The sequence below is a fragment of the Palaemon carinicauda genome, chromosome 30, assembly GCF_036898095.1.
Source record: "Palaemon carinicauda isolate YSFRI2023 chromosome 30, ASM3689809v2, whole genome shotgun sequence".
In the NCBI taxonomy this organism is placed as follows: Eukaryota; Metazoa; Arthropoda; class Malacostraca; order Decapoda; family Palaemonidae; genus Palaemon; species Palaemon carinicauda.
The window spans coordinates 66633821-66650545 of NC_090754.1; the positions used below are offsets into that span (position 1 = coordinate 66633821).

At 34.0% G+C, this 16725-nt stretch overlaps 2 protein-coding genes across 5 annotated transcripts in view; one reads left to right on the plus strand and one right to left on the minus strand.

Moving 5' to 3' along the window:
* Positions 1-14854, plus strand: part of Tnpo (transportin 1) — a 66177-nt gene extending 51323 nt beyond the window's left edge. For all 3 annotated transcript variants that reach the window (XM_068353980.1, XM_068353978.1, XM_068353979.1), the window contains 4 exons: positions 4581-4656; positions 7658-7832; positions 8025-8136; positions 8436-14854. In XM_068353980.1, coding sequence (XP_068210081.1) covers positions 4581-4656; positions 7658-7832; positions 8025-8132 — 359 coding nt within the window. In that variant the 3' untranslated portion in view covers positions 8133-8136; positions 8436-14854. The remainder of the gene's footprint in view (positions 1-4580; positions 4657-7657; positions 7833-8024; positions 8137-8435) is intronic.
* A 112-nt stretch (positions 14855-14966) lies between these two features.
* The window catches only part of LOC137623241 (heme-binding protein 2-like), an 80197-nt gene continuing 78438 nt past the window's right edge, over positions 14967-16725 (minus strand). For both annotated transcript variants that reach the window (XM_068353982.1, XM_068353981.1), the window contains exon 6: positions 14967-15124. In XM_068353982.1, coding sequence (XP_068210083.1) covers positions 15058-15124 — 67 coding nt within the window. In that variant the 3' untranslated portion in view covers positions 14967-15057. The remainder of the gene's footprint in view (positions 15125-16725) is intronic.

Genomic DNA, 16725 nt, shown 5'->3' on the forward strand with positions numbered 1-16725 from the left:
CATTCCTTTTAAATGTAAAATGAACCCTATGAATGCCACATCGTAGTGTCACTTGTACTAATCAACTGGGTAAGGGGTAAAGAACTGACTGATATAAAAATCTGAACTTCGTAAGGAATGTTGGGTTTAGCATTGTACATCACAAATTTTGTCCCTTTATTTTCATGTCTAATAATTACAGTAGGTGTAGAAGTATTCATTTTGACTTAAGGTTAGGTTTCCTGTATGTATGGAAATATGAGTGATGATGAAAGTGAACAAAGTTGTCTTCATTAATGATAGTGTTAGGTCTGTTTTTGCATTAGTTTACTGCACTTTGTTCATTGATCACAAGATGCCCATTTGCCATAGCCTGAGAATTTCTTTGCCAAGTAAAGCAAGTATGAACTTAGTCATTGCTGTAGGATATTGTTTCTGCTGTAAAAAGTTTTGAATTTTGTACAACTAATGAAGATCCCCATTAAAAGAATTTTTCTCTAGCATGGTAGTATGCTACTTAATGGCATAATTTGGCTACATACTTTGGTAAAATTTTCATGAGGTGGTTAACAGACATAAAATCCAGTTTGCTTTTGAGTCACTTCATGTTGCCATATGTTAGTGTTTTCAAGGTAGAGGAAAACTTGCCAGCATTCTTGATTATGAAGGGTCATGATTTTATCTAACAGTATAATGCTAGAGATTTGTTTAGCAGCATGTGCTCGTGGGTACTAAGAGAGCTTTGTTGAAAATTGTGGCAAATTTTTAAGCCCTCAAAGAGCGATGAGTATTAAAAGTAAATGATACTATGGTAATTAATTAAAGTATATTAATTGCAAGCAAGTTGAAAGTAAATATTGTTACTCATTTTGTGCTGATCCACATTTTTAATTTACAGTACTCTTTCATTATAGTAATTTAGAGTAATTTAGAGCAAGCTTTAAGGCTTAGGAGATCTTGAATTTGTTACTAAATTATATAAGAACTTTTAGTTGACGTAAGTGGAACCTTTAAGTAGTCAAATTTATGTTAAGGGTTAAGATTTTTAGATTGAACACTGAAAATTTCATGAGATTCAGAATTTGGGAAATATATATTTTAAAAATTTCATGAAACGTTTCTATATAAAATTAAAAAAAAATCTTTACTATAGACATTATGGGCATATGAAAATTTTCAGATATTTGGGATTTGATTTTTTTTTTAATGTTATAACATAGTGTTTTAATTGCTCTGCTTCTGGGTTACCCACAGGACTTTAGAACTGAAATTTATATTGTAAATGGTTCAAGCTATTATTTCCCTGAAAAGAAATGGCATGTCGATTTATGAATGTTCAAATTAGTGGAATTTAAGGGAAGAATAAATAATCTGGGATGTTTCTAAAAATGATTGGTTTTTATTTTTTAGTATCCTTTTGAACTGTTGCATAAACTGTTGAGAGTGCCAACTTGTTTCCTCTACCTTGTTAGGTAATGGGAACAAACAACCATAGGTTGTATTAAGGTTAACTTTATTGATAACTAAGAGAAGTTGTGTAGATTAGAATTTTAATAAGTCTTGCCACTCCTCGTGGATAATTTTTTTTCTTGAAAAAACTAGTATACCATATGACGTGTATAATTTTACTATTGCTTCCGTTTTCTTTTCCTTTTCCTACCCTTCACTTGTTGCTTGGTTGATAATGTTTGCCTAATGCCCTATGGAGAGTAGTTTGTCCGTGGAGTCAGATTTTTAGTATTTTGTAAATCTTTTAAGTTTAGTTTTCTTACAATGGGAACTTTCCCTTTTTATTTTACTTGCTCTCATCTATATCTATGGTAATTGTTATCCTGAAGTACTGTAAATGTAGAGACCCTGTTATGGTACTGTTGTTATCCTCGAATAAATGTCATACGTTCTGCTTAGACGATTTTTTTTCTCTATTTTACTGCAAGCAGCTGGGAGTTAATGTGCTCTGCTAACCTACCCCCATGTTTTGAAGTGATTTTTTTCCCTTTCAGAACATGACACTAATCCACTTGTCCATCCCAATGTACATTTCCCTTCTCTGAAATAATGTAAACCCACTAATAATTGGAATTTTAAAGTTTTATTTTGTACAGTTTATATAGCTTTAGCTCAAGTATCAATATAGTTATTTTTATGTGAAATAGAATATTTGTAACTGGGTTATGCATGGGCCAATTACCAGTATTTTAACGGAAGTGCGATATTTTAAATTGCTTATTTGCTGGTGGTCAAATATACATAAAGGAAAATTAAGGACTTCATTGAAGAATTACCATTTTTATTTTTATTTTTGCATTATTTTGAGATTGGTCAAGCCTTGTTTAATGTAGAGGAATATGTCAGTGCCATATATAAATGATTAGGTATTCAATTTTTAGTTCCAGTATATTTTGTTTCACACCTAGTGAGGAACTTTATATGAAGTTAAGAGTTAAAGACACAATTTATTATAAGAGTACAGTATTGTTTGAAGTGTTTTTTGAAAATTTCTATCTTCGAGATTTTATTACGTAATGAAACTAGAATTTTTATGCAGATTTTTACCCTACCAGAGTAAAGGCAACTGGAAGAACTTTCAAGGTTATAATAAATCCTGATTTGAAAGGTCTACAAGTCTAGACATTTGTTAATATATCAATAACTATGGGTTTTCATTTCTAAGGCCACATGATCTAGATTCATAAATCCAGTCCATTGCATTCAAGGAAGCTTGGAAAACTGTCTGCTGGAGTAGTTTAATTTTTATCTAGAAACCCATGGGGATCAGAATTATAATTTGATAGTGCTGTTATTAGAATTAACTGATGAATGTATCTCTTCACTTGATATATATAAGATTAATGCCAGCTGCTTGAATGCTAAGGAATTCTAGCTGTGAAGATGTCTCTCTTTGATAACAGTAATCTTGACTCTAATTTCTATTATTGGGATTTTACGTCGAAAAGTTCATGAATATTTAATAACGCTAAAGGCTCAATTTTAAATTTTATTGTCTTTTTATTAATTTCATATAACGTACATTTTTCACTAGGTATAGTTACTGGAATGTTCTGGGGCATATTGGTGGTTTCTTTAAGTTGGTCCAACTTCATTTTATATCTATATTTTGTAAATTTATTAATCATGGTACTGGCATTTAGTTTAAGAAAACTTTTACAAATGGTTGGGTATATGTGAATTATTTTTTACTTTATAAAACCTTTATTAAATGTAGTATCATTGTATTTCCAATTTGAATTGAGAATTAGTGACTATAGTACAACATTTGACCGTGTAGTTGTATACTGTATTGTATAATTTCTGCATCTTTTAAATCTTTCTGTGCAGTATAAACTCAATTTGGTAACCTGCTATAGGTTGGGATGGTAAAACTTCCGTGGGATCTTTTTTATATGATTGCCTTCCTAGACTGAAGTGGATGAGCAGATGAAACACCCCTATCATTATTTTGCTAGTATTTTTCAATTACCAATGATATTGCTGTGACAAAATAATAAGGTCTTGAGCATAGTAATCTTTCTTGAATTACTGTACAGTACTTTACTCTGGGATCAGTTTATAATTAGGTGTGAAACTGTTGAAAGTCTTTTGCCTTTAGTGAAATTTAGATCGACAGAGTATACCAAGTACTTCCACATAATGTGTTCTGTGGTATGAGACTTCAGAAATTTTGACCCAGTCATTCTAACTAATCAAGTTTTCTCATTTATAAGAAATGTCACTTTGATGCAAGTTACTTATTCAATAATTTTCTTGAGTTATTCTAAGGGGTTCATGCATCTAGCTGTGCATATTGCCCTTGATGGGTATTTTAATGTGAGGATGCTGCTCATGCTGTTAATTTCTGTAATGGTGTATTTAGTACAACGTAGTTTGGCACATGGAGCCGTCCCTAATTGGCAATTAGGTTTTTAAGTTTTTTTTTTTTTTTAATATTTTACAGGTAAGTATACAGTACAATACTTTTTATTTTTTAGGGACATAGCAGCCATTAATACTTGAGTTGTGAAATCTTACAAGCTTAATTTTTTCCTTTTTGAATGAATACTTGCCATGTCATATTTATTTTACATGATCCACTCAAATGGTTCTACAAAGGAAGTACAGAAAGTCTAACCTTTTGTTTGCAGTGTTTCAGTTACTTTGTCACTGACAATAGTATATAAGATCACAGTATTTGTAATGATAGTATGCACGAGAATTTTTAGCTTTTCCAAGTACTGTAAAAGTATTTTAGGGAGATGCTTTGCATTTTGGTTTGACAAACTTATACCCCATTTGAAGGGAGCGTTATTTTGTGATAGTTTCGTATCCTTTGCCTCTCCTTTATAAAATAAGGTAATTTATACATTTTATTAGCTAACCTGATGTTATTTATTATTTATTCTTATTACATGTCACTTGATGTAAGTAAATGGTATTCTTTTTATTATTATAGTTACATTATTGCCTTGTCATTTTTATTTGTACTTAGTTATTAATTGGTTGTTCTAATTATTGTTAGTTATTTCCCCTTATGGGTTTATTATTATTATGTCATGTTTTTTTTCTCCTTTTCTTTTCTTCCTGCGTGTTGCTGTGCTCTTTAGCCATTACTATTGGACGGCTAGGCTATGTCTGCCCAAATGAAGTGGCCCCCCTGTTGCAACAGTTTATCAGGCAGTGGTGTGTAAACCCTCGATTTCAGTTGTATTATCTTTTAGCATTTTATCATTCCACAGATAATGTTTTCTAGATCTTTATTTATATTCCAGCCTTTTTCAGATCCCTCCTCATTGTTAGTTCAATCTGTTCTTCTCCCCTATTGACATGAGAAAGAAAAAAAATGGAAAAGTATTATAATGCATTTGTTGTGGTTCAGTTACAAGTTATTGGTAGGGTCGTCAAAAAGAAATTAAGAAAACCTATACAGTAATTATTAGGATAGGTTTTATATTGATTTTAATTAGCTTGTTCTTTCGAGTCATTGACTGTAAAGTACAGTGTATAACATTTTTTATAAACCAAAAGGGTTGGGGCGTATATTAGTGCTTAGTTATGGTGCAGCATGATGACAATCAGAAATGAAACCTAAAGAACATTATAAAAAGAATTGAAGAAATCTGGAAAATGCTCCTTAAGAAAGATGAGTGAGTGGAGATCGCTTTCTATCTTTTTTCGTGACTTTTTTTTATTTTTTTAAGTAATATTTATGTTGATAGGGTTTTGATTAGTCTCAGGAAATAGAGTATATTCAGCCAAAGTGCAGGTTCGGGTTTGTCTAAACTATTGGAATAAATTACATTTGTCAAGCCTTTGACTACTAATTATCGGTAACAATTTGATAGAAATAGTAGGGAAGGGTATACTAATGTTTATTTTAAAACTTGGTTTGCGTAAATATGTAAAGTTATAGTTTTTGTTGTTTTTTTTTTTTTTTTTGTCAATATCGCACTTGTAATACTCTAATTTTCGTGTTTCAAGGTAAACAGAGAATAGCCATAACCACTTCAGTTATTTATCTTTTGGGAATTTTAATCAATACACAAGCTATTTATTTTGTAGTTTTTAATTGTAATTGACAGCAATACATATGCATTATATGCTCCTATCACGCATTTATTTTCAAAGATACATTCAGTCATGGTGCCTTTTTTTTATTTTAAGTTTTAGTGTAAAGAAAGCCACAAGGAATTGCTTTGGCCATTATCAGTAGGCCCTTCACTTCTGCAGTGTATTATGACACATACGATATAATGACTTTCAGTTTACGTTTTAACTTTTTTCCCACATTTTATTCCTGTTTTTAAGGATTATTTTTGTTTTAAAATTAATTTGTAGTCTTTTGTTTCATCACAAAAATCTATAAGCATAGAAAGGTTAATGGGAACTAAAGTTGGCAACTGTCCCCCCTATGATTTTATTTAATTTTTTCAATTAATAAACTAATAATTTAATCCTCTGCAACACCATATATTGGCCTGCAAATAACCCCTTTAGTTTGAGTTCTTAGGATTTTGTAAGAGGAAGCCAAAGCCCTTGTGATTTTAGTGTGGCATCAGTGATTTTTTTTTTTCTTTCCTCTCCAGCTGCAGGACACTCCCACCTCCCTCCTTCTTTGAGCCTGGTTTCTTCTTCCCCTTTTCACTTCTTTAATAATTTCAGTTTAACCATATTCCTTTGATACTTACCTGGGTTGTAATTTGATTAGCATGAAGCCTAAGTTTTAGGTTCTGGTTGTTTAGATATAAGGCGTAATATAGGCCTGAATATAGTAATTCTGTTAGTAAGAGCTATTTTTTAGATGTCACCGGTTAACTGTTTTGCAAAGGGTTTAGTTTTCTGAGATTTAAAGGCTTTAAAAGGTAGCACCTTTATGTAAGAAAGTAACTTGAGAGAAATTAACGGAACTTGATGTGGTTAGAAGTAATATGTTATAAAAGGAATTGCAAATGATGTTGAAACAAGGGTTGCTTTTGGGGATATATTTCAGGATCTTTTTGATTATGGAGCATGAGTAAGAAGACTGGTATTTATATTTTAGGTCACGAGTTTTAACTTATTTTATAAATAGAAGCTGTTTTGACTGATATTTATAAAGTGATAATGCTTTGATATTGAAGCACTTATTTTGTGATGTTGTAAGGACATTGCTGAATAATTTTTTGCCAATGATTGGAAAGGGTTTGTTTTTTAGCTAAATGTTTAAAGAATCTTAGCTTTAGGAACGGGTGTTGGTTTTATTATTTGTCTTTTAAGAATTTTTATACTGCTTGGGAAATTTTAGTTGGGTACGGAAGATACGTCTTATACTGAAACAACCAGATTCCATTTTAAATTTTTGGTTTTGATTTTGTATTGAAATAAATTATAATTCCTTACTTTGTTCAATTAAATTTTTACTCTGCAGCCCAGGATAAGTAATTTTGTTGCTAGTATAGAAAAGCTTTTCCATGTGTTGTATTTTTCCCTAAGACTAGATAATTGTTTAAGTAGTAGATGAGATTAATTTTCTGAAACCATTGCCATTGAATGACTGCCAGGTAGATTTCTCTTTTCTTTTTTTTTCTTTTTTTTTTCTTTAGATCAGGCAGTCATTGGGTAATAAATAATTTCTATGCTGTCATGTTAATTTTTATTTTATTTTGATTCTTCACTTTTTCATAGCGAATATTTTACTCCAAATGTTTTATAAGTGTTACATTTTTCACTATCCTTTCATGGTTTGAATTTTTGCTTATTAACTTCAGAGATTGGCGTTTCCTGTGCTTTACCATAGAACAGATTTCCTAAGTTAATTTTATTTTACTTTAGCATATTTGTCTATGTCCTATATTTAACAATTGAGTTTGAAGTAATGTTAATTTATACCATTACAAACCTCTTTGGATTATGATAGTAATTGTTGTAGTCGAGCTTATGATTATCGGATACAGTATTTTTAGTTTCACCCAGCTTCGTAGATTCAGTCCCTGTGTAGATAATTTGTGACGATGATGTCCACGGAGGTTTGGGTGGAACCATTTTTGTGTGTACAGTAGTTGTTAATATTTTTTTGAGGAAAGTTTTCTAAACAAGGCCCCTTTTCTCTTTCTCTTCGTTTTCTTCGTTTCGCTGTTGTCGGGATGTGTCAATGTACCCGATTTGTTTCTCGACGATGATGGCACTTATGTTGAACCTGACACAGGTGTATCTCTCTGCGTAACATCCGAGATAATGAGGAGAAAGATTCTGCGTTCCGCGGGGTGTGCAACATGATAAGTGTCAACCCAGGTGGAGTAGTGGAAGATTTTATTTTCTTCTGCGATGCAATAGCATCGTGGGTGAACCCAAAGCAAGATCTGAAAGAGATGTTCCATAAAGTAAGTAAACTTATCCTGTGATTTTCACTCAGAATATTTTGTTTTTTATTTTATATAATTTGCAGTCTTTTTACTCTATTAACTTTTAATTAGATGCGTTCATGAAATTGAAGATTTCTTCCTGTTTATTTTTATTAAGGCATTATTTGTTATGTGGGTTAAAATATGAATTATTTTTTTTTCTTTGTTTAGATCTTGCACTGCTTTAAGGAGCAAGTAGGCGAAGAGAACTGGAAGCGTTTCACCGAACAGTTCCCACCGCCATTAAAGGAACGTCTTTCTCAGCATTATGGCGTTTGAGCAGGTCTGGTTTTTTACTTGCACTTCCTCGCTAATGTTGCTTGCTTGTGACCATTTTCTTGGTGTGGGATACAGTACAGATTTTTGAATGGGAAAAAACATTTCACAGTAGTTTTCTGATCTTTATTAGTTACATATGGCATCTGGTTATAATATGTGATATAAGTAATGGGGGAATTACAAATACAGTAATTTACTGAAGTACTATTCTTAAAAATATGAATATACTGTACTATCTAGAAAATATGAATATATTTGAACCTTAGAAACTGTCAGGATTGTTGACTTTTGTTTTCTTTACAGGTGATGCTGCAAACATGTCAGATTCAGAGCCCAGGATGAGGGAATTAGTGTCCTGGCCGAGCTCTGTGGCGTGTGCAGTTAGGAGGCCTGGGTGTCCGTTTTAGCCGGTACCCATGTGCCTGGGAGGGGGGAGGGATCCTATTCTTCTCTCAGCCATTCTCCTCAGCTCTCCTGCTTTGTGCTACTGTTGTCATTTCATTGAGATCAGTGTCTTTGAGAAAAGGATCTACTCATTTCTCAGAGTACTTTTTGACAGCAGATCCAAATAGCAGGTGAAGGCGAGAGGTGGCTGCCGCACGCATTATGGAGGGAGGGACTTCGCGGAATGGGTGGGGTAAACGCGGAGGGTGGGGGGTCAGCCCCTGGTGGGAGGGTCTCCGGGTGGGAGGAGGCTTGAGTCCCCAGCACACATCATCAACGCCCACTCCTGTGCACCACCTCATTTTATAATGAATGTTTTATGAGTCAGGGTGGAGGCAGCTGTGTGGGTGCACCACGTGGAGTCTACCTCAGACTCGACTATCAATTGTTTGCCACTCGGACCTCACGAGATCACCTCACGTATGTAGGTGTAGCTAGTGATTGATTATATTTTGTAAGATATGTAAATATTAATGATTTATTTTGTATCATTTTCTTGTATGTCTTTCCCTGTGCCAATCATTTTCCCCACAAGTCATTGTTGTTAGAGCATGGTAGCCGTGTCATTTTTTATTCTTGTTAGGCCGTGGGGAAGAATTCCATTTATTGGACTGAATGCAGTGGCAAGGAGTTGTATAGTGAGTTTGAGGTAGTATGTGCCTCTTTGATAATCGGTAGATTTACCAGTCTGAGTAATCCATATCCATTTCTGATGGTAGTGACTAAGCAAAACACCCAGTATGGTGCTATTTTGAATTTGAGAGGGTGTGTATTTATATAAGATGGTCACCAGTCTATAGTTTTTATTGAAATAAATCACTAATGCATCATTTATTTCAGATTTTTAATGCATCTTTCTACAAGTGATATTGACTTTTGTTACGTATGGGGAGATCACACTCCCAGTTTTCACTTAAATTTTTCTTTTCCACTGGTGTTCAGGCTGGTAGGTGTATTGCTTTTTGTATGGTTTGAGCTGCATTGTCAGATTCCAAGAGAATTCCATATCAAGAGCGTTGTTGCTTGTGCAAAGTTGATGTGGCGCTGTACGAAGCAAAAGCGCCTGCCCCACGCTTGGAGTCTGTCAGTGCAGGGAAAATCATATTTCGTTTTCCCAGTGCACATTAGGACTTAAATGGAAACGACTGTGATCATAGTGATTTCAATTTAATTTTTCTATACTGTTATACGAAGTTGTCACTACTTTTTCTCTTGAAAGTCTTTAATACACAAATTGATATAGAGGGTACATGCTGTGCAATAGATGTTACTTGATCTAATGTTATGAGAGGGGTATGTTGCAGGGGAGATTTTCAGATGATATTACTATGTGGGACCTTTTAGCTTCATTTAATATAGGAGAAAAAAGGAAAGGGGTTATGGGGGGTTTCTTACTTCGATATGTCAAAATTTGTAGGTTTAAGAGCCAAAGAGGGAAGTTCTTCTGTACGTGAAGATGACCTTTTTACAATGAGACCATTACTTCAATCAGACTCTTTACCTTCCTAAGATACATATCATCTTTATACAAACACAACTCTTTGGTTCTTTTTACAAGGGGCTGAACTTATATTTTGGAATAGGTGAATCTATGAAAAAGGGCTATCATATTTTCAGAATAGGTGAAATAGGGCTTAATGAAGAGGGGCATTTTTTATTTAAAAACCTTAGTTATGAAATGGGATCCATCGGGGACAAAATAGGTATATTGTCATTTTCAACGTTAGGGGCACCGTAAAGAATTCTAAGGAGGCCTATGTAGTGTATAGCAAAGTGTATCTGTGCTTTGCAAAATCCTGGAGAATTGGATATTTTTTAACAATAAAATATAATCGGAAATACTCTGTATTTTCAGAGCTAAACAAGGTGTTTGCTCCAAGGTAATAGGACAGCAGAGATACCTATCGCTGTAGACGTTTGGCCTTCACTTTTGTCACTTTCTGAATTAATAAATTTTGTAAGGGTTCTCCTGGCAGTGGCCAGACCAGTGGATAATAGGTTAATTTTTGTAGGTGCATCAATCTGTAATTTGGGATAGTAGCATCCTCAGCATAAGGTGTTGCCACTGTCAGGAGAAACCCCTGGTAGCAGCTTGTTTGGTGTATCCGTAGACAAATATTGTCCATATGTAGTGTTCTTTGCAGTGTTTCTTGCATGCCCAAAGTAAATGGTAATAATATTGCAATGTATTGGGTACTAGTTGGCTGCCGGGTATTGTAAAATAAAAATTAATCCATTAGAACAGAGGTTGAAAGCTATCTTGAATCTGCTCATGATTTTATTACAAAGGAATATTTTCATTTTTACAAAGGGGTTGATTAACAGCTGAAATTGTTTTTTTTTTTTTTTTTTGAAAGGTACTTAATTTGTTATTTAACAAAAAGCAAGTCTGTCTGAACTAAATTTTATGATGTTTTGCCATCTGGGCTAACTAACCCATAGCAGTGTTTGTTTTATTCTATTATTGTAAAGACTTGACATTTAGAAGGCAGTTTATACCTCCATTTCTCAAGTCAAATCCTTATTGGTAATGATGCTTTCAAGCAGTGGCAAGGTGTGGTGTTGATGTTAAAGAAATGCACATCACAGCATTTACTTTACTACTACATCTTTTACAGCCTGGCTACTACCAACTGCACATACCATAGGGTTTGGCATTAGGCAAATTTCATTCTAAAGGCAAAAGAGAAATTAAGAAATATCATCAACTGTTCAGTGTAATTTTTTTTGCAGTGTGTATTTTTTGCAAGGCTGTACCAAAGTAGTTGAACAACTAGTTACGGTAAATGGGTTACTTGAATAAAAGTGATGCAATTTCTGAGTCTACTTTTCAGACAAGTGTTTTTCTACTTGGTAAGGCATATCATAAGAATTAAATTTCAAGAATACAAATTTTATGCTTGACCATTTCTTATTTTTGCCTGGATGATTGAAAATGTCTGTTGCAGCTGTGTAGTGGTTTGTGACCCTTCAGGCACCTAAAGAAAAAAGCTATTACATAAATTCTAGCCCCAGTCTTGCCCAATTGTATTTGCCCAGAGGAAATGTATTCTGTTTTTTTCCCCTTTCTCTGTATGAGGGGATTTATGTTTTTTAATATATTCCACTTGTGGTTGCACAATTGTGACCGTACTATTGATTACTTTCTTTTATTGATAACTCTCATCATTACTATTAATTGGTATTAAGGATGAAGTTTGTCACCCTTTTTGGAGCTCTTATTTGTCCTAGACTCTGTGCCTTAAAAGTTTAAAAAAGTATTCCCCCTCATAAGTCAGAATTTGTTTGCTCTTATATGTGTGAACACATTGCATGCCTGTGTTTATTGCGCCATTAATACAAAATGTTATGGCTGGTAAAAGAGAGGTTGCTCCAATAATTTTTTTGGTGTTAATTGCACAATCTCTCTTGTTTTCTTTGGAGACTATTCTCCAAATTGCACCTTGAGTCATCTCTAGCAACTAACTCTACCTTTGTATCTAAAAGAGGCCGCCTGGAGTCAGAATTTCAGAAGCACTCAAGATGGTTAGGAATGAGCAGTGTGTGTGCAAGATTACATAGTATGACGTGCGAGATGGAGAAGTTTGCTGCCAAGGAAAATTAAACTTGATCCATTTGTATTAATATTGCCGCAAAGTGATTCTCATTTATGTGATAGGCCCAGTCAAATGACTATGCATTAGGATAGGAAAATTTGCTAGGCTATATAACAAGAGTCATTTGGCAGTTAGGATTTCTCTCCGTATATCAAAAGTTTACCTTAGCTATTGCTAGGAAAATTGTTAGGCTCCAGTTCTGATGATATCGGAGAAATTTTTTTCTTCCTTCCATACATAGCTATGGCTAGGTTGATGATGATAGGTTGTAGGAGGATGGGAGGGATGGAGTGGCTAGAAGTATAGGAATGGATAGGCAAAAGTTAGGAGCCGGGTGGGTGCTCACTGCATTCTTTTGTTGTTATTTGTTTTATATCTAATGGGCAGTATTGTTACAATACAAACTGTTCTTGCTTAGAAAAAAGAAATAACATCAAATTATGCATTTAATTTTATTTATTATATTCACTCTTGGAGTGCGAGGGTGTTTGAGTGAATGACAGCTTCTTAATATTAATTGTTTGACAAGTTCGTTAACACGAATTTATTTTAATGCGGGTCCTCTCTCTCTTAGTTTCTGATCATGCTCAGTGATGATACTAGAGTTATTATATAGTTATGGTCTTAACTAGTCATTAATATGTTAGGGATACGATTCTTCGCTATTTTTATTATATTTTTCAGATGTTATTAGGCGTTAGGTTAATTATATCCTATTTTTGCTCATTTTTCAATGTTCTAGTACAAATATTGTTATTGATATATCAGTTTTAATTGTTTTTGTTATCCGGAAGGTGATCAAAGGGAAATCTGAGTTTTTGATTCCAGGTGTGCCATGAAACTTCAAAATTTCATGTTCTTTTCTAAAAAGCTTGTTGAGGTAATACACTGTATTCTTCAAATTCTCTGCCCAAGGATATTTTCTTGTACAAATTTTTTTTTTTTTTGCTGTGATAGGTGTAAATCCTAATTTGTATACAATTGTGATAAGGTCGCTGCACAAAGTTAGGCTCGCAATGTAGGAACTTCCTTTTTTATTATTAGTACTATTTTGCTATTACCTAAACCCACTGTATGGGTGAATGTGCGCTAGATTACAAGATAACCATCATTAACCTAGATTAATTGCATGTCAAGGGCTGCCATTGCTAGGTTTGTTATTCTACCAGGTATTTGGTAAATTGTGGTTAAAAGTGTAGGATCCAGTTGTTGTTATAAGTATCTTTGAATAAAACATTGACTAGCTGTTGCCATACATTGTATTATGCGTTGTAAGTTATATTGTACATAGGGAGATATATTTTGTTCTGATATAGATTCCACTTCAGATTTGTTACCTTTCTATATGTGCTTTTTTATGTCCTTTTTATCATAGTCCTTGCATTCATATATAGGGCCTTTGTGAACATTGTTATAAATTAAATAGAAAATATAATTTTCACTTTTCATAGTTTGTGATATTCCTTGAAATGAAACACAAACCATCATGCATTATGAGGATATAGGTAGATAGTTTTCACCAGGTAATTTTCTCCATTGAATTTATGTAAATAATTTTTTTGTGGTAAATGGTGTGATAAATGATGCAACTATGGTGACAAAGTATTGTAGTAATGATATTAAGGTTAACTGTAATTAAAAGTTACATGAGATTTAATACTCTATTTTTTACCTTAATTTTGATTGCCAGGTATCTGCTCGACTTAAATTTTCCTTTCCTTAAAATTAGGGATTCTTTTTACACTATAGGATATATATATATTTTTTTCTTATTAAACTTGAGAACTTGGCTGCAGAAACATTTCAATGGTGTACAGCTAACCTGCTTTGAAATTTTAGTCTGGTGAGAGGTGTCTAGACTTTAAAAAAAAAGAATAAGATTTAGAGTATTTTGTGGTAATTTATCCCTTTATGAAAAAAAAAGTATTTTATTTGAGAGTATTGTACTAGGGTTCTTGAAAAGCTTGTACTGTATTGTTATCTTTTATACTAAAGGTAGGTTACTTAGGATGTGAATATAGCCTTGTACTTTGAGAATTCCATTTTACCCTTGGGCATATTGAAGTTTACATGGTATTACAGTTTTAAATGGCAGTCGTTTGTATGTGAAAAATATTTTCTACACTGTAGTAAGGACCTTTCAAATAGTGGTCTGTTAAAAGATGCAAAGGTAGAGTTCATGCTAATTTATAAGATAAAATTTAAGATATGCAGATTTCAAATTGTGGAGTTTGAAGCTGTCCAACCAAAAGCGAAAATTGTTAGTTTTTGGTAGGATGTGAAAGTTACTTTTCAGGCCGTGATGTTGCTGCCTATTAATACATTTAATCTGAGGACAAGTCTTCATTTGTGTAAAGGTGCAAAACCAGCCCTGTTCATGTTTAATTATGCTATGGAAAAGGTGTGGTTTGGTGTATGTCCTTGCAAATATTATCTTAAAAAATCTCAGGGATGATATATACAATAAAAAAAAATTGCAATGGAATTTGACGTGATTTTCAGAGACCTTTTGTATTACTAATTAGTCACAGTGTATATTCAAAGGGTTGATGGTAATTTATCAACTATTATTGGGGGAGTAAGCCATAATTAATCCTTGGCTGTTTGCTAGGTCATATGCTGTCACATCTAATTAGAACTTTTGTTAATTAGTGGTGCAAAGTATAAATGGTATGGTGATAACCTGGTTTTATTTCATCCTTGTCCATATTCTCAAAAATAATTTCGAAAAATGTGCACAGTGAAAGAAAGTGTTAGCATTTAGTGTACTAGGTATAAAAATAGATACAAAATGTGACTATTTGTCATTTATTTCTTCAAAATTTCATAAATTCTAAAACATTATTGAAAGTACATTTGTGTTATATATTTGAAAATTAAAATTATTACTCTTTCAACAACCAAACTTCGTTTCTGCGATTCCAAAATTTGACGGGAGAGTTGTAGGCATTCCTGGTTGGGGGAGAGCAATGATTAGCAATTTCTTCAATTGGAATTTAATATATTTTTTATCAATTCTAACTAAATTAATACAAACCCTCGACCTTTAATAGGATTGAGGTACAGTAACTAACGCAGGAGGATAACTTTGCAACGGCGGCTCCTATAACTTGCCACCTTCCCCCTCGAAGTGTAAACGCTATGTGGGGTGCAGATAGCCATGTGGCGTGTCAAGCATGCGTCCCCTGTTGATATACGATATCCTAAAGGGACTCTTTAGGGTACTCGAGCCACAAGTTAGAATTCTGTGAAACCTTCAGTTTAATTCTCTGGGAATATCTACTGTAGTCATATATACCCTCAGGAAGCTACTGAAGGAACCTTCCATCAGGACATTATGCCTTGAGCCCAAAAATATATGTAGAATTACTTAGAGTGCAGTATACATACATTACTAGTAGACAATAAGAAATACACATTTTGTTTATTTCTTTATTTCTGTGGTTGGCCTGCGCGCTGTCATCGCAAGTCTAGCGTATTTTAGACATTCATGACAAAATAGGGACTACAAACTGCAGAGTAGCACCAAATTGGGAATTTGTATCAAATGACTACAAACTAATACTAAAGTATCAAATTGGGAATTTGTATCAAATGACTACAAACTAATACTAAAGTATCCTGTAACAACACACTGTGGCATTAGTTCACATTGGAATAGTTCCAAGTATCAACGTACCAAACTGATCAACGTACCAAACTGAAGTCGATACCTTCCATAAAAAAATTTTTCCGCTTTTGTGATTGTTTGATTCTGGAGAATCCACTTGTAGGCATGCAGGTGTGACTTTTGGCTAATTCATGAGCAGGACTGAAGGGATTTTTTTTTTTTATATACACTGCCTGCGACATTGTAGGGAATAGCCACCTTTGTAGCAGTCAAGTTGGATAATAGCAAAGGCAAAACAGTCGCCTTCTGGGCTTTCCTTGAAATTAGAGGTCTACCACCAGAGAAGCTAGTGCTAGAACTCGCAAGTCTTCTGCCGCTAGGCCTTCTTCCCATGGCGTCAAAGCAAAAGCCTGGTATGGCCCACTTTTTCAAAGACTAGCATGCTGAAGGTGAAGTTGATTGCCAATCTTTCCTGTGTGTAGGAGCCTCCATGCCTTGGGCAATGAGATCTATGGCTGAGGAGAGGAAATGCCCCCTAGTCTTCCAGGACTGATTCCTTAAACCTCATCCTTTGCATCTACTGTAGCCTGTCTCCCAAAGGTTTAGAATAGTCTGCTGGTGCTTCACTAAATGTAAGGATGGCACTTGCTCTGTTGGACATTCTCTTCTGCTCCCGACACGCTATTTTCTCATTTGTCAGAGGAGGAGACTGGGGACTTCACACAGCTTAAAATGCTTTATGAGGATTCTCCATGTGCACAATCTTCAGATGATTATTTCAAGCAAGCTCGGTTTTCTTGTCACCTTTACAGTGCATATCCTTTACATGCACAATTAACCCTACACGCACTTATGAGTATGATCACCTACTAGATCTTCACTCGCAGTCTCTCCACATTCCAGTACCTTATGCACTAGTTCAAGAACCAAAATACCTATGCGC